This window comes from Ammodytes marinus (assembly GCF_949987685.1).
Source record: "Ammodytes marinus genome assembly, chromosome: 8".
NCBI lineage: Eukaryota > Metazoa > Chordata > Actinopteri > Uranoscopiformes > Ammodytidae > Ammodytes > Ammodytes marinus.
Window position 1 is genome coordinate 7,352,102 of NC_137212.1, and position 18,406 is coordinate 7,370,507.

Genomic DNA, 18,406 nt, shown 5'->3' on the forward strand with positions numbered 1-18,406 from the left:
AATAGTTATGTTGGTTGGACAAAACGATGTAGTTTGAAAAACATTTTGTTGCTGTTTTTATGTTGACAAAAAATGACTCCACTATGAAATAATCATTATCTGTATCACTTTATGTTTAGAACACAACAAAATGGTGTTCCAGGTATACACATTCAAAATCTTCTTGAAGCAACACTGGGCTATTTTTGTCCACATAGGAAACATTTTTCTCATAGGAAAAGACAGAAGCAGCATGGCAACAGTCTCATATGGACAAGCTGTGTGTGTGTGTCCGTCCATCCATTCTCCTTCCTTTCTTTTACTCTCTCTCACACAGAAACACAAGTAGCCTATACAATTAGGCGTACAACACACAACGGTCACGCACCTTCATGCGCACGCGCGAACGCACCTACTCCAGCGCCCTCGTTCCATCTCCATCCATCCATCTCTCTCTCTCTCTCTCTCTCTCTCTCTCGCTCTCTCTCTCTCTCTCATTCTCTACGGGGGACTGAAGGGAGGAGAGGCTCCTCCTGAACGTGTTTTCCCTGCAGCGGGCTTTTTACAGTTAACGGAGAAGAGGGAGAAGCAGGGCACGACTCACAGAGAGACTCGGTCACGGATCCGTTGATGCGATTTTCATAAGCGCACAGTGACCTTTCTGCTACCCGTACATCTTGGCTTTTTCATTTTTATTTTTTTTATTTATTTTTCTTGTTTCCATGGAGTAGGAACGAGGCATCTTGTAACGAAATCTGCGGTGGAGATCTGACTGAGCTTTGCAGCGAGTGAGTGTGAGTGTGCTCGTGCGCGTGCGTGTGTGCAACAACCGGACTTGGATTTAAACCTGACCGACTACTGATCCTGAGATGAGCTTCACCGCCGCCCGGCTTGATGCGCTCATCCCGACCGTGTCTTGGCCCCGCTGGTAGCTACACTGAAGATGCGGCCGGTTGCGCGGGTACCTGTCCTGCTCTCACACCGCTAGACTGATCCTATCCGGGGCTGCTGCGGTTCCCACAGACAGGGGGCCACCAGACCAGTCACCAGACCAGAGGGATTTTTACTTTAAACCGGATCCGCCACCAGCATACCTGACAGATGGATAACTACTCTGCTCTGCAACGTAAGGCAACGCGGGGTTGACACATACCTGCAGTGTTTGTCATTCAGTGTGTGGGCACCCCTCCATGAATAATCACATCCATATCGATTTAGTTAGAAGAACTCATTGTGACCTCACTGCACAAAAAGCCATTTTATATAGGCCTATATAATGCCCCATACATCTATTTGGCATGCATCTAATTTGTATTATAAGGTTCATACAAGCATCTCCTGTTGTTCCCATGTCCATACATGTTTAATTAGGGTATGTAGTGTCATGCGACAAATCCGATGGCATGATACAATTTCTGCATCAATATTGTACCATGAACTGTGAATCAAGTGCTTCTACCCACTTGTATTTCTATCAAAATGATCCCTTCATCCTGTCACAGACCCTCATCCATGGGGCCCTTCAAGCTGTGTGATGAGCTAATGAAACAGCCATGACTGCAGGAAGAGACAGATATAGGGTGTGTGTGTGTGTGTGTGTGTGTGTGTGTGTGTGTGTGTGTGTGTGTGTGTGTGTGTGTGTGTGTGTGTGTGTGTGTTTATGTGAGAGGATGATATATGATGCAGTGTCACATACCCTCCTGCCTTGACATGTAGCCTCTGGTCGTTCTGCCGTGATAGCTTCATGCTTTCATATTATCATCACACACACACACACACACACACACACACACACACACACACACACACACACACACACACACACACACACACACACACACACACACACACACACACACACACACACACACACACACACACACCTGTTAAATCCAGCAGCAGCAGCAGCAGCAGCAGCCTGAGGTATTGTAGCTTATTAGCCTATCTCTCGCCCATTATTTAGCTGTATCAGTCACGCTTGTTATACAAGCTTGTATAACGACTAAGGCTTGTTAACCATCCAACGGAATGCTTTATTGCTGCTGCTATATACACCTGCGCAAGGTTAAACCGTGTTATTGTCCGGATCATCATTTTTGGATGTATGTGCTATAATTTCTTTAGTCCAGTTCCTATCACCAAGCAGCACACATAGGCCTACTGTATGCCTTTCTGACTTTGCAGCCATGGCGCCAATGCAACATGCAAAGAAGGGCTGCATGTAATCAAAGGGAATATTTAATTACAATCTTCAATGCAACACATCTCAAAGCTTCTTTGTCTGCTATGCCTCTTAAGTGGGTTCTATTTATACATTTTCTTTTCAGCAGGGCTTTGCAACCGCTGCTTAATAGCCCTTATCTTCTATCATGTTGCAACCCGGCCATTATGTGTCTTCACTTATGGTAGTCCAGTCTGTGTCCTTACAGCATATTATATGACATGTAATTCTCCAGACATATAGAGTGATTTGTCTTCTGGTCAGTATACATGGAGTGCCTCCTCTTTCTTAGTGCATGCATACTGTGTCCTCATGTATTTGTTGGCTTATCGATATAACAGACACACTATTTACTTTTTGCTGACTGTTAAATGATTGCTATTGTGCTGAGGTACTTTATTTAGTATTCCAATGTCACGCTGCATTATACTCATCTTAATTTTAGAGGAAAATATTACACCTTTTACTCTAACATCTACGGTCAAAATATTCTTTTTATGAAGTCATTTTAGTCGGAAATGTATATGTCTTTTCAAACAGTCCGCCAGAATGGCAGGAATATGTCAACATGTCTTCAACATAGGACAGTTATTCTCTCTAATTTTGAGGTGGACACTCAGTCCTACACAAACAATTTATAAGCAAGTTGGCTTGAGTTGGTGTGTGGCTCTTTTGCTGAAAGTAGTCTAAATCAGCTCCATCTGAACAAAGTACTAGAACAATGATGCTTACACATTAATGCCTTCATCATAAAAGTCCTATATGATATCATTTGGCATATACATTTTAAATACCTTGAGTACATTTGGTTGATAATATGTTTATGCTTTCACACTGAGATGTAACAGCAATACATTCCTTTAGCTGACGCCTTCATCCAGAGAGCCTTACAAAGCCACTGGTGAAGACTGCATTCAACGTGAGCACAATGCAATAAGTGCAAGAATTGTGCAACTACTTTAACGTCATCAAATACGCTGAACTTAGTCAAGGATCTGAGTACCATTTCTACCAGTCCAGTGGTCTTTTCAGGAAGCTATTCTGCCAACTATATTAGCAATTAGTGTAGCCTTTTAATTAATAATTTGATCAGTAATCAACAGAAAATTAATTGGCAACTATTTTGATTATCAATTAAATGCATTTTTTTTTAACCGCGAAAATGCCAAACAATCTCCAGTTTCAGCCTCGAACTTTGAGAGTTTTCTGCATTTCGCATCTCATGGGAAACTAAAAATGAAATGATTTTTTTTTTGTTATGCTGTTGTTGGTGCATTTTTTTCTGTCTTTCGTTTCCTTATAGATGAAAGCATATAGAGAGAAGCAGTGTCAATATTTTTGTCAGTATAACAGTTTATATATATATCTTTAACCAGTTTGTTTTCCATTTTACCTACATACCGCATATACCCAGTTTAACTATAGATGTACTCACAAGTCTTTGGTCCTTTTCTGTCAGCCTACATTACAGTAAGCGCCGCTAGTGTTGAGTGTAATGTATGAGGCTTCAGATGCGATACACGATAAATGCATTAACATTTCCTCTTCAAAGAGCGAACTAGCACACAGCTAGGAGAGGAAGCTTGGCTCCACTGTAGCTCTCTGACAGGACACACCGCTGTTACTGCTGCTGCTGCTGATGCTGCCGGTTGCCTAGTGACTGTAGCCAGGGAACCGGCTCCCATCTTCATGGTGATGGGCCAAGGGAAAGAGACCCAGTGAGGGAAAAGCGACAGAGATACTAGTGCATCAGCAGTGGGTGCTATGAGGATGAGGATGGATTGTGATATCTTATTATTTTATTTTTAATTTTTTACTTTTTTTAAGATTATTTTTTTGGCATTTTCTGGCTTTATTTGATAGTACATAGTTGAAATGGGGAGACAGAGAGAGAGGGGGGGATGACCTGCAGTAATGGTCCACGGGTCAGATTTGAACCCGCGACCACCGCCCCGTGATATCTTATTTAAGGAGGGATATGATTTTTCATTTATTTATACAGGTAAATCCCATTGAGACCGGAGATTTTTTCAAGGGAGACCTGTTCCCGTTCCGACGTTACCATTCACACACATTCATTACCGATAGCAGGCTAACTATCTGGAGCAATTTAGGGTTCAGTGTCTTGCTCAGGGACACTTCGACATGTGGCAGGGGGACGGTAGATGGAACCACCGACCCTGTAGTTGAGGGTCGACCACACTACACGCTTCACTACATTATGTTTATGGAGGCTATCATTTTGATATGTTGGTGTTGTTGGCTGTTGTCTTCAAGTTCAAGGTGTTTTATAGCCACATTGCAAGCCTACAGAGACTGAGAATGCCCTTGTTTAAGTATTTTCAGCATCTGGAAAATTGCTATATAAATCTGATGTTTAATTATTATTATTTACATAGTCAAACACATTTGCTGCATTTTCTTAATACCACCAAATCCATGTAACAGGAACCATTGTAGGATTTCAGAGGGAAGGAGTGGAGACAAACAAACATTATCCTGTTTGTCACGGCACACACTGCACTGTACTGTAGGTTCACACAGGCTGCATGACACTGTTCCAAGCCAGCTCTCTCATAGGATACATTTATCAATTTGGTTCAATGTGATTTTGCTTCACTGGCGAGTATAGCTTCATTATGGGAGCGGACCGCTGTATCCCTCCTCCAGTCTCGGTGACAGTGTTGCCATGGTTGCATCATGCACATTGTTCTCCCCAGGGTGACATAATGACTTGGCTGGAGCTGCAAGAGATTCTGGATCCTCTTCAAGTACAGTCTTGTCAGTGTGGTCTAATGTTTTCTTGCTCTAGTAGTAGGCCTAGGGATACAACTTTTCCAAGGCACAACAACTAATGGGTGACAATATAGCATTAGAACGTTGATCAAAAATGTAGAAGTCATAAGGACGGAAATGAAACACAGTATGGATTTTCAAACAAATTCTCATTAATGCTAAAGAAGGAGTTGATTAACTGTAGAAATGAATGTTTACGTGATTTTCTATATATACTGAATACTTTTTTTTATATATTCCCTTGTTTCTTCTACTAAGACGTGAGCATTTGCTGCTTTTCTCAGTTTAATATGGTTGTGTCATTGAACATATGTGGGCTGTGTACTGTTGTCCAGACAAAACAAGAATTTTGAAGATGTCACCTGGGGATTTGTTTTTACTATTTGCTTACTGTATAGATGGACTGTGGAGCACTGCAAGCTGCAGGATAGAGCTGCAACATGTAGCTGAATGACCCACAAAATTAATATGCTGCTAGTTTGGATAATCAATTAATCAAGCAATCCCTCTAGACATCATAAAACATACATCATACCAGCTTTGATATCATCATGAACTGAATACATCTCAGTTTTGGACTGGTGCCTGGTACAAAACGTGATATCTTAAAATATATACTTGGGCTCTGGGAAATCATTATGGATATTTTTCACTTTTTTTCTGACCCTCATAGAAAAAACGATGAATTTATTAATCAAGAAAATATTGGATAAATATTAATTGATGTTCAGAAAATATTTAGTGTTAGATGAAACAATAATCAATATTAGATGCCTATCTCTCAATTCTATAATAATATAAGGTAGCACTGTTGTTTAAACAAAAGTGAAATCACTTCAACCTGGCATGTCTGCAGCTTTGTAAAAACGTATTTTATCAACTATGTACTGTACATGTTATAATATTATTGAAACATGCTGTAGTTCCCTTTGTATGAGTGGTAGCCACGATCACACCCTTAGGGTCACATTGTCGTTACAGTAAGGGTCAAGTGTTTCCTCAGGCCATACAAGTGGCCAATCAAAATATCCAGTCGCCACAGCTGTGTCTCACCAGGCATGTTTTTATTTCTTTATTTTGTTTTTTTGTGATACACTGACGGGACAGGTCACCTAGCTGCTGGCGTTTCTCTGTCTCAACAAAACGTCTTTCCTCATCCATTGTGACAGCCACAAGAACACCAAAGATAGATGACCTGTCACTGGCAAGCAGGGGATCAAAACAGGGTGTTTTAGCACCGTTGGGGGGTCCATTCCGTTGTGTACAATAGAACAGTGGTAGGGCAGCATGATATGTGCCTCAACTCACTTCTGGTTCACATGGAACATAAAGCTAGCTGCTGTTGGGGATGCATATATTATGATGACAGCATATTATGTGTGTGTGTTTGTGTTCATAATGGACACATTAACAGTTTGACAGAAACCATAGGAAACTGTGCAGTTGGTCAACAACTTGGCAGGATTGTAGCAAGGCGTTTGACACTGAACAGTTTAGCTTAGTGTGTATGTGTGAGTGTGTGTGTGTGTCTTTCACACTTGTCTAATGTGTCACACAGTGTGATCCTGTGCTTCTGCTGAATCTAGGTTTGTGTGTATGTGTGTGTAGATTTATTTTCCTCCATGTTGTCTACATGTTTCCAGCTTTCTCATATGAATTTAATCGTGGCATTCTATTCTCTTCTCAGTATAATATTCTGTTTATGGATATGGGTTGAGCTTAAAATAGAGTGCACAAATCGTGATTATTTATCTTAAATGAAATAACTGCAGCCTTTTCTTTTTACATTTTAATATGCTAAAAGTCATCCGCAATATCTCACAATACAATCTGACATTTCTGCGTCTTCTAGAAGTCTCTTGAAAAAGACGTCTGTTCAGCAGTGATTTGGAAAAACATTTGAACTTACTTTATTTGTAAAATAGCGGTAACAGGATTGGATGCTTGCCTTTTGGGAAACGATTACCATCTTCTTTTCAGTCTTATCAGTGTACCTCATCTACCTTTGATTATTCAATCAACCTTTATTTATATTCGAGAGCTCATTGAGGGCTGACACTCATTTACAATGACATCGAGTCAAACAGTAATTTATTCAATCCAGCTTTCTGCTCAAAGAAAACCAAACAATCCATGTCTTTCAGCTGAACATATGCTAAATTACCTTTCTAAAATAACTTGTTCACAGCTCTCAAAGACACCGTGAGTAATTTCTTTCTTAAACCCTGGTTCAGGGAAACAAGTTAAATCACAGTCTTCTGTTGTATTGAAAATTTATTTTATATTGCCAATAGCCGTACTGCTTGGAAAGAGATTATTTTGTAGAATACAAATGTCCACATTCAGATTTTAATTGCATTTTCCTCTCCAAGAAAAGAAAGTTTGAGCTTTCTGACAATGGGTAAAAAAAACTTTGGAAGTTGAATTTAATTTTGTGTGTTTTGTCTTCGCAAGTAAAAAAGCAATAACACATCTATTTTTTATAACTTCTTTATTTGCTCTGCTGAAGAAGTTAAAGTCGAAAACTTTAAATATTGCAATCATTTGAGCGGTGCTTTGGTCCTGGGTTCCTCCATGGTAGACCTCTAATCTTCTACAGATGTTTAAAAGATTGTAACAAGTCATTACTATTTCTCATATACAGTATCTCACAAAAGTGAGTACACCCCTCACATTTCTTCAAATATTTCATTATATCTTTTCATGGGACAACACTGAATAAATGACACTTTGATACAATGTAAAGTAGCGTGTGTACAGCTTATATAACAGTGTAAATTTACTGTCCCCTCAAAATAACTCGACACACAGCCATTAATGTCTAAACTGCCGGTTACAAAAGTGAGTACACCCCTGAGTTAAAATGTCCAAATTGGGCCCAAAGTGTCAATATTTTGTGTGGCCACCATTATTTTCCAGCACTACCTTAACCCTCATGGGCATGTAGTTCACCAGAGCTTCACAGGTTGCCACTGGAACCCTCTTCCCCTCATTCATGACAACATCACGGAGCTGGTGGATACTGGAGACCTTGCGCTCCTCCATCTCCTGTTTTAAGAAGCCCCAAAGATGCTCAATAGGGTTTAGGTCTGGAGACATGCTTGGCCAGTCCATAACCTTTACCCTCAGCTTCTTTAGCAAGGCAGTGGTCGTCTTGGAGGTGTGTTTGGGGTCGTTATCATGCTGCAATACTGCCCTGCGGCCCAGTTTATGAAGGGAGGGGATCATGCTCTACTTCAGTATGTCACAGTACATGTTAGAATTCAATGAACTGTAGATCCCCAGTACTGGCAGCACTCATGCAGCCCCAGACCATGACACTCCAACCACCATGCTTGACTATAGGCAATACACACTTTTCTTTGTACTCCTCACCTGGTTGCCGCTCCACACTCTTAACACCATCTGAACCAAATAAATGTATCTTGGTCTCATCAGACCACAGGACATGGTTGCAGTCATCCATGTCCGTAGTCTGTTTGTCTTCAGCAAACTGTTTGTGGGCTTTATTTTGCATCATCTTTAGAATAGGCTTCCTTCTCGGACGACAGCCATGCAGACCAGTATGATGCAGTGTGTGGCGTATGGTCTGAGCACTGACAGGTTGACCCCCCACCCCTTCAAGCCCTGCAGTAATGCTGGCAGCACTCATACGTCAATTTTCCAAAGCCAACCTCTTGGTATGACGCTGAAAACGTGCACTCAACCTTCTTAAACTGGGCCGCAGGGCAGTATTGCAGCATGATAACGACCCCAAACACACCTCCAAGACGACTACTGCCTTGCTAAAGAAGCTGAGGGTAAAGGTTATGGACTGGCCAAGCATGTCCCCAGACCTAAACCCTATTGAGCATCTTTGGGGCTTCTTAAAACAGGAGATGGAGGAGCGCAAGGTCTCCAGTATCCACCAGCTCCGTGATGTTGTCATGAATGAGGGGAAGAGGATTCCAGTGGCAACCTGTGAAGCTCTGGTGAACTCCATGCCCATGAGGGTTAAGGTAGTGCTGGAAAATAATGGTGGCCACACAAAATATTGACACTTTGGGCCCAATTTGGACATTTTTTCTTAGGGGTGTACTCACTTTTGTAACCGGCAGTTTAGACATTAATGGCTGTGTGTCGAGTTATTTTGAGGCGACAGTAAATTTACACTGTAATACAAGCTGTACACTGACTACTTTACATTGTATCAAAGTGTCATTTCTTCAGTGTTGTCCCATGGAAAGATATAATGAAATATTTGAAGAAATGTGAGGGGTGTACTCACTTTTGTGAGATACTGTAAGTATGGAATGTGTTGGCTCTCCTGTATTTACCTGGAGAGGGGCGGTAATGTGTGACGGTTTCCCAAGACGAGAAGGCGGTTCACTCTGCTTACTGCTGGTTGGTCCACGTGTTGCCGTGGGCGACCCAGTCTCCTCTCTTAATGAGACAAAGGCCCGGGCAGCCTGGACTGAGCTCTTCATTAGAAACCAGGCAGAGTATGTTGGGATGTTTTGAATTGAATGTGTGTGAGAGAGAGAGAGAGAGAGAGAGAGAAAGTGACCCTTGGGCTTCTGTTAGTGCCTTTAAGATCCTCTCAACCGTTTCCTACTCACAGCATTTAACATGGAGGCAGTTTTAACCCTATTGAGTGTATTAATAATGGCATTGTTGATATAAAAATAACCACAGCCTCCATTAAGGAACAGATGTGATGGAATTTAAAAGCACACGTTAGAATAGAGCAGCATCATCGGTTTGCCTCAGTATAATTTTGGGGAGAATTGATATTCTACATTACAACACAATGTCGAAAAATTGTGACTCCAGTCAACGGGAGAGTAAACGTTGAGAGTGAAAATGCGGAGGAGAAGGATGGGCGTGTTGGGAGCAGGCGAGTAATCTTTCTAAATCGTCAGCGTCTGCCTCCTGTCCTGCTCTGTCTGTCTCAGCTCAGCTGTCATTGGCCTATCAGACAGAGGGATACTGAGAGATGGCTTGTCCCGTCGGAGGTTTTATCATCCCAATTGTAGCATCTCTCCACGTTCTTTATTAAAAGACATGTCTGCCATTTAAAAAAGAATATTTTTTTGTGATTGTCAGCAATTCCCTTGACAAGAATACAAGCCAACATTGCAACCACCTGTCTCTGAAAACTTTTCCAGACTAACTCAAGACTTCAACGGCAGCTCTCAGTCCCAATCCATTCGTTCTACTGAATTGATAGCTCCTTACATTATCATTTCCAAGTTTCAGTTTTTCAAAAAAGGCTTGAAGTGTTTTAGCAAACTTTTCTCCATGTGGGATCAACTCAACACAGACTACAGCGTGTGTGTACATACATGATAATGAAGGGACATGTCGCCCAGTGCAACACTGCGGCTTATTGATGTGTTTTTGTTTTGTTTTTGGACAACAACAGAGCTCTATGGCACAAAGCAAGAATGTGTATACGACTTTTGTTGCACAGACTATGCTTGATTCTTCGTTGCATAGTCGGTTGTTCATGGGTTACGTCATTTCCACAGGGTTTGTTGAAATATGTGGAACATCGGCAGACTTATTCTTTTTACTTTTAATGCATAAACTCTGACCAACACTTTATCCATGTGAAGATTATGTCTGTAAAATAGGTTAGTTTCATTGTTTATTTTATTTAAGAAAAAATCTTTCCATTTGCAAAAATGACAGATTTTGGCTTGCCGGCAGTGTTTTAGTGTAGTGTAGGAGCAGAAATGGAGCCTTTGGCTTGATGCCACTTCCTTTTAGACCGATCTCTCCTTGGTAGCAGTTTGTAATGAATGCCTTTGACAGCAAGGAAAGTCAAAAGGATTATAAAGCTCTGCATTTTTGGTCATTTATGCAAAAAAAAAACTGTAATATAAAACTGCTTGCTTTTACCCAATATAATTATGAAAAAAAGATCTCCCCCCAAAATAGACCTTTTCCCCAGTACTGACTAACATTATAATGTCTGAATTCAAAGCCGTTCTTGTGTCTGCTAGGAGAATGTTTTTTTGTTCTAAATGTCAAAAGCATTAGAAGCAGATATTGCTATATGATACATGACATTTTAATGATATATTTGGCACCACCCGCAGCTCTTTGGCTTTGTTTGTAGGCCTAAGCAAAGAATACCAGCACCACATCTAACGGGGCTTTGCACAGTCATGCAACCATGTCAAAAAAAACTCACAACCACGATATCACTGAAAGAATATTATGTAAACGTGATGTGAGACGTGACAAAGACAAGCCTTATTTTCTCTTGGACAACAGTATTTTCGCTCCTTTGAAGGATTTGGTCCATTCATGAGCTCATCTCGGCAATGGGATGCTAATTTTGTTTGACAGTGTTTTTTCTTTGCGTTTGAGCAAAGTCCCCAGGCGCGCTGCAGGCACCGATGTGAGGAGGAGACCGTTAATAGACCGCTGCGCTGCACATGACCGAGGGGAGAGATCAGACCTGTGTGTGTGTGTGTTTTTCTCTGGAGACTGGGTTGGTGTGTGTGTGTATGTTTGTGTGCAACATATACCATGTCACTGTGGGAGTGGGAGTCCTCGGCCATCCGTGTGCCTTAGTCTACTGAGTGGAGAAGCTGTGAATTACGTGTGTGTGTGCGTGTGTGTGTGTGCGTGTGTGTGTGTGTGTGTGTGTGTGTGTGTGTGTGTGTGTGTGTGTGTGTGTGTGTGTGTGTGTGTGTGTCAGTGTCAGAGGGCGAGAGAGGGTGAAAAGAGAGAAATGCTGACTATGCATTGTGGTATCCCAACACTGTCAATTTCACATCTGAAATCTTTTACTTGGATCACTTTACTCATCTGTATGCAGGTGTGTGTGTGTGTGTGTGTGTGTGTGTGTAAATATATACAGTACGTGTATGTGTTTTGTGTGTGTGTGTGTGTGTATATATATGTGTGTGTCTCTCCTTGTTTGTATTTGTGTGTGTGTGTGTGTGTGTCTAAAGCTTATGCTTAATGCATCATTGACTTCCTCTCCTTCTTGCCTTCTCTCTCTCTCACTGTAGCGTGCAGTATATCAGTATATGTAGGCCAGCTCCCACAGGTCTTATGGGCTCTATAGGTGTCCATCAGATGGCATGGCAGCTGTACCATGGCAGCTTCGTCTGCTTATTTGCAATTCAATTTTGCCTGTTGCCACGTGCACAGTGGATGCTGATATGTTCCTGAGTTATATGATGCATTTTACTTCCTTTTAGAATGATGTTTTATCATGATTTTGTAATGGAGTCGTAGTATAGAGGAGTACTAGTAGCACTAGTTACCAACCAACTTGCATTATCAATTCTATACATTTATGTGAGCCATTCTGCCAACTAGGGATTTCCCCGCTAAACTTTCTGATTGGTTTATATTTTTAGCTTTACATTTTTGCAACTCTCTAGCATTTACCAGGGATAAGCATCAGGTTATGAACAATTGTCAATCTCCTCTTATTATTCATCTTGTGACATATTAAGTGGTTCTGCTTCTTTTTTTGTATCCTTTGCTGTTGTCAGATGAGATATTATGGTATTATCAATTAGTACAATGACATAGATTCATATGATATAGAGCATGGCATGAAAATGGCATGGAGTATGGACAGTCAGACAGATAGATGTAAGAGGATGCATGTTGTAGTGTAGAATAAAGGGACGAGTGTAAAATACTGTAAAAAAAATAAAAAGCCCAGCAGTTACTTACAACTATAATGTTGTATTGACAGCACCTACGTTATGGTAAAAATCAATATTGGACTGCAGGCTATAGCGAGCTAGACAGCTTTTTCGAGTCACTCATGTGAAAATGTTCATGATTGTCCCAATAATGGAGATTTACTGCCATCGACATAGTGTAAGTCTTTTTATTTATCACCAAACATGAGTCAATCTTATATCCACCCATCACTAGAAAGAACTGCCTCCAAGTGAGAGGCTTTTGTCTTGTAACATTCCTGCAACTTTGTTAGTGGGTGTTCAGACCAAACTGTTGTGTGTTCAATAAATGGCTTTAGGTATGATTGAGAAGAATTAGTCCAGTATGAGTCATGGATTTTCTTTTTGAAGGCGTATCAGATGCAAAGAGACTCTACAGGGGTTCATTCATAATACGAAACAGAACTTTATAGCTGGGGATACTTCTCCAGAAGACATTAATTTTATATTATCATTTTACCAAGCCGGCCACAACCTCAGCCTGCTCCTATCCCAACAACCAAGTTTCAAACTGTGGTGAAGTGTGCAAGTTGGTTTAGACGTACAGTACAGGAGAACATTTGCAGCTTATTGTGAAAGATCAGAGTTGACGGTAAAAGTTCCTGCAGTAACAAAAACATTTTAACTTATTTCCTCGTTAGCCTAGGCAAGGACTGGAGGAGGGACATGATTTTTTTATTCCTTTACAGCGTTGTGAATCGTGACGTTGAAGTTAGACTGTGGCCCTGTTATGTGGGAGTGAAGTGTCTCAACCTTGACTGACAGGCGTTGGATTTGCCCTTTGATGTCCACGTTGCAGTGACGATGGCATCATGAAAGAAAAAAACAATTCTCAAGACTGTTTTATGTCGTGACTAGTGGGCTTCATAGTGATATGTGATGAACGAGCCGCCGCCTCCTCACTCTCACTGTCTCTCTCTCTCTCTCTGTCTCTGTCCAGACAGGGGAAGGTGTCTGTGTTACTCAAGCTGTATTTGCTATATAAGTTTATTCTGATGGTCACGATGCATTATTACATTGGATAACATGTTATTTAGCTGACTTACAAAAATGGTGGGCAGTTTGCAGTAAGGATGTTGCCTAAGGACCCTCACTGGACTTGCCCCACCCTAACCTTGAATCAAACCCTGGTTTCCCATACCAATCTCCAGTGGTGTTACCTACTGAGCTATCCAGCTGTACAGATGCATATGATGATGATCACCAACTTTACATTATTCACCATAATCAGACGTGTTGGAGCTGGGAATGGCTTGAATCAATGGGTTTAAATACTAGTGTTCCACCATTTGTGTCCATTGTTTATTATTAGCTAAACCATGCTAGTCAGATTAGCCCTATCGGCATCATTATACGTTGGAAGAGAAGGCGGCACTCAAGGCATTCATTCATATAATTTTGATTATATTACTTTGTGCTTTGCTATTTTAGCAACACTGGATAGTAACAGTAGCAACAATAAACTGTGGAGGATGACATTTGTATCTCAGGGACAATTTTACTCTGTTAAATTAATTAGGTAGTATATGAAAACATAGATGAGGTCAATGGCAATGCTAACCAATAGCCTCTTGACATGAGTCTTTGCAGAACATTGTCAGAATATGTATTTTTCAGGCATTTTGGCCTTTATTTGATAGTGCTGGAAGAGAGATGAGAGAAAATGAGGGAAGAAAAGAGACATGGCATGCGACAAAGATCCCCGGCTGGACTCGAATAGAGAACTTTTCCATTAAATGTTCAGCATCTTACATCCCTGAGCCACACAAACATTCCCTCTCGTTGCCCTATATTTCGCCCATGCAACTGAAAAGCAATTCTACAACATTCACTCCTTGTATCAGACCATCCCAGCCACTGTGTATTGACTGATACTTCAGTCCATAAGAGATGTTAAGTGTGTGCTGTGGCCATTGATTGAAGCCCGCCAGTCGAATGATCCAATACTGATGACATGTAGCTCAATTAAGCCCTTCCCCTGCCTGCCGCGGTCTCTATCGGCTTCTCAACGCTGACGTAATGTTTAGAATATCTGTGCATACATGTCCGACCAAGTTATTGAAAGCTTGTCTTTTGTTAGTTTGTCATTTATAGATTACGTATGGTGCATATGCAAATGCAGTGCCCCTAAGTGAAATCGATAGATGCTTAGCTAATTCACATACAACCTTCCATTAAACAAAATGTCCATAGAATGGCAAGTTATAATTACTCAACTCTAGACCACACCCATTGTACACATACTCTCAGATACACTAAATCCTCCAAATTTTGAATACAGTCATCCGGTAACTTTTGAAATGATTCCCATTCCCAGTCCATTTTTTCCACCTGAGGGACTGGTTCAGAAGTGCTGTAAAAAGCTTGTCAAAATGGTGCTCTTAGCCAGGCCTTTTTAATTAGTGTTTTATGGTAATTTTGGGCAATTGACTTCCCTGGTACCATGGCAACTGCTCACTGTGCAATTTGCATTGCCTGCTAAGAGAGGCTTTTGGGATAAAACTTACTAAAGGGTGTTTATGCAAAGGCAGGCTGTCATGCAATGAGAGAAAAAACATTTGAGACCCTCTAGACTTGTGGCCAGTTGGTTTTAAGTTGGGAGACTGCAGGTGAATACATTGTAACTTATGTATATCAGGAAATATTGCCAGTTGATTATTTAATCTAGAACAATGATTTACCAAATGTGTGTTGTCTGCAGTGTCTCGCCTCGAAAGAAAGTGAGTTGTAACTTAGGTGTAACAGGTTTGGCTCCTGCATTTGTGCCAAATTGACATCGAGGTCAATATCAATTGCATCTGTCTGAGGAAAAGTGAAATGAAAGATATTAGTGCAAAGTTAACAATTACCCGGCATATTGTCCATTTTTGAGGTAAAATAAGGGGAGGAGAGAATGGAGGGGTGACAGAGGCAGCAGCAGGTGATGGATGGAGTAAACGCATGAAGAGAGATCCAGACAGTCATGCACAGCTATCAGCTGGCAGTAAAAAAGAGATTGACTCCCGGCCAGACCAAGAGAGAGAGAGAGAGAGAGAGATTGAGAGAGAGGGAGAGAGAGAGAGGGATGACAGAAAGATAGAGAGGTAGTTCCAGATAGCAGTAGGTTCTCACAGTGTGGACAGAGAGAGCGTTTCAGGTGAAGGTGAACCGTTCTCTTGCAATCATGACTCTGTGTGCTCGGCATTCATCTTGTCGGAGTGGAAGGAAACTGGACACTATGTCACATCAAGGACAAAAATCACTGGCTCAGGGTTTGGTGGTTAAGGGCAAGATTTGGTTACAATAAAAGTAAAAAAAAAACTGTTATCATACACCTCTGCAGTTCCACTTACAGTACATATAGAGAGTGTTATGGAGTCTTTCAGCTTACTGTTTTGGTTTGCTTTTGCTACTCCTATCACCATAATAAAAAAGCTGTTAAAACCCACTGTATGCTACCTGTTCAGCGTACTTTAAGCTATCTAGTATTTTTTTTTAAACACAAACATTGTATGGTTTTCTTCAAGGACATCAGGTTTATATTAAATCAAATTAACCCAAAACTCCTAAAACCAAGTGTCACACTGCTCTGAGTGTGATCTATAAATAATTCAGTGCTTCTGGGTCAACAGAGTGAAGCTGAAAGACATGCAACTGTTATACTAGACGTGTGTGTGTGTGTGTGTGTGTGTGTGTGTGTGTGTGTGTGTGTGTGTGTGTGTGCGTGCGTGCGTGCGTGCGTGCGTGCGTGCGTGCGTGCGTGCGTGCGTGCGTGCGTGCGTGCGTGCGTGCGTGCGTGCGTGCGTGCGTGCGTGCGTGCGTGCGTGCGTGCGTGCGTGTGTGTGTGTGTGTGTGTGTGTGTGTGTGTGTCATCTTTCCACTTTTCTCCCCTCTGGGCTTTTCAGCTTTAGATGAGCTGCTGGTACACCAGCAAGGTGACCTGAAATAAGTAACTAGAAAAACACACAAATAAAAACACACTTTGCCAAAGAGTGGTAAACTCTACTCTACCCGGCAGAACAGAAATTCAAGCACATGATGAACAGGCTCCATGATGTGTGGTAGGGCTGAGCAATATGGCAAAGAATATCAATAATAATCGGGGTAAATATCATATAAATATTTATCTTGTTAATGTAATATCTAAAGTATAATGTAAAAGTCTGAGTGTGGCTCCTCATGCAATTGTGGTTTAAACTAATGCTGATCCAATGGCTTGTCACTTACTGGCCTTGTGCTTGTCGTGGCTCCACTAACAGCACTGGTTTGGGACTTTATATATACGTACTATTATTACTGTATTGTTTCAGAAGTTGAAATAGTGTTGTGCTGTTGCCCATGTGTCTTAGCTGCCACGTGTCTTCGATATATACAGTTTGCAGTTCATGCTACTCTGTTTTTCGTCCGATTGTATAAGAACTTGAATGACTTTTCTTCTGCTGGACAATGGCTTTGTCCTGCTTCCATGGGCTCATCAGCGCTGCCTTTTCCTTTTTTCTGTTGTTCATTTCCCTGGTATTTTTATTCCACTCCAGAAATAAGTCTATCAGCCATGCCCACCTTTATTCCTGCCACATGATTGGCTGTTAGTCTTCTTCTGTTTAATGGCGGGTGGCAACTAGCAGTTACAGTGCATTGGTTCCCCCCTCTCCTGGTGTATCAGTTGTTCATTTGGTCAAATCTGATCATATTGAGATAATTATCAGTATCGTTTTAAAGGCCAGACCTAATTGGCGGAGTCACTGATTGCCCATTAAAATTTCCTGTTATATCAGCCTCACTTAAGGTTGCTGAGCAGCCCTAACAAGATTACTCTGAAGATATGACTGTGTCTGTTATGTGCTTGATTTAGTAGGTTTGATCTGTGTGAAAAGACAAAATGTAGTTTTAAGTAGGTTAAGTTATCATTTACTTTTACCCTGCCGGCACACTGATGATTGAGAGCAGACAACTTCATCTGTGGAGATTGCATTGTTCTCCAGAAGAAAATAACCAAGTTGATATTTCCAATGGATCAACCTCATGGAATTAAGATATGGATGGAGATGCTCGCGGGGAGAGTAGAACTAGACAGTACCGTGAGCCTGTTAAGATGGCTTCGCTGTCTGATCTCTTGCTAGGGGATGGGATGAAGGAAGGGAGAGGGAGAAAGTTCAACATACAGACAGACGGGGATGAGTGTAGAGAGAGAGAGAGAGAGAGAAGCCTAAAAGGGAAAAGAAAAAAGAAAGAAAGAGAAGATGTGCTGGGGCATCTCAGGCAGATCTGGGCCACTGAGCACTACGATGGAAGAACAAAAAAAAATGTAAGACTGGCCTGGAAACATGGAGAGAGAGAGAGAGAGAGAGAGAGAGAGAGAAAGAGAGAAAGAGAGAGAGATGACAGAAGGAGAGGAGAGGCGCAAATATAGTCTCACTGAGGAACAGTTGGACGAGCGAAGCCTTGAGATATAAAAAACAACCAAAAAACTAATAATTTGGACTGTAAATGTTTGTGAACAGCCGGTTGACTTTCTGTTGATAATGGCATCACTTTATATTAACACTTAATACTCATTTGGTACTGCCTCTCAGTGCTTTAAAGGGTAATTCCAGTGACTCCCACTGGACTTAGATTGAGATTGGAAGAGAAAGCAAAGGCGGGATGTTAGAGTACCACTGCTGTACTGATGCTAATGTACTCCATACTAATTAAAAGTCCAGCATTCAAAGTCCTACTGATATACTGTAGTATG

The 18,406-nt window shown here is 41.3% G+C and overlaps 1 protein-coding gene across 1 annotated transcript in view; it reads left to right on the forward strand.

The window, feature by feature from the left end:
* Window positions 1-1,080: 1,080 nt before the first annotated feature.
* Window positions 1,081-18,406, forward strand: part of lrrc7 (leucine rich repeat containing 7) — a gene marked incomplete at both ends in the record, with an annotated part of 62,010 nt that continues 44,684 nt past the window's right edge. The window contains one exon of the mRNA XM_080032936.1: window positions 1,081-1,105. Coding sequence (XP_079889062.1) covers window positions 1,081-1,105 — 25 coding nt within the window. The remainder of the gene's footprint in view (window positions 1,106-18,406) is intronic.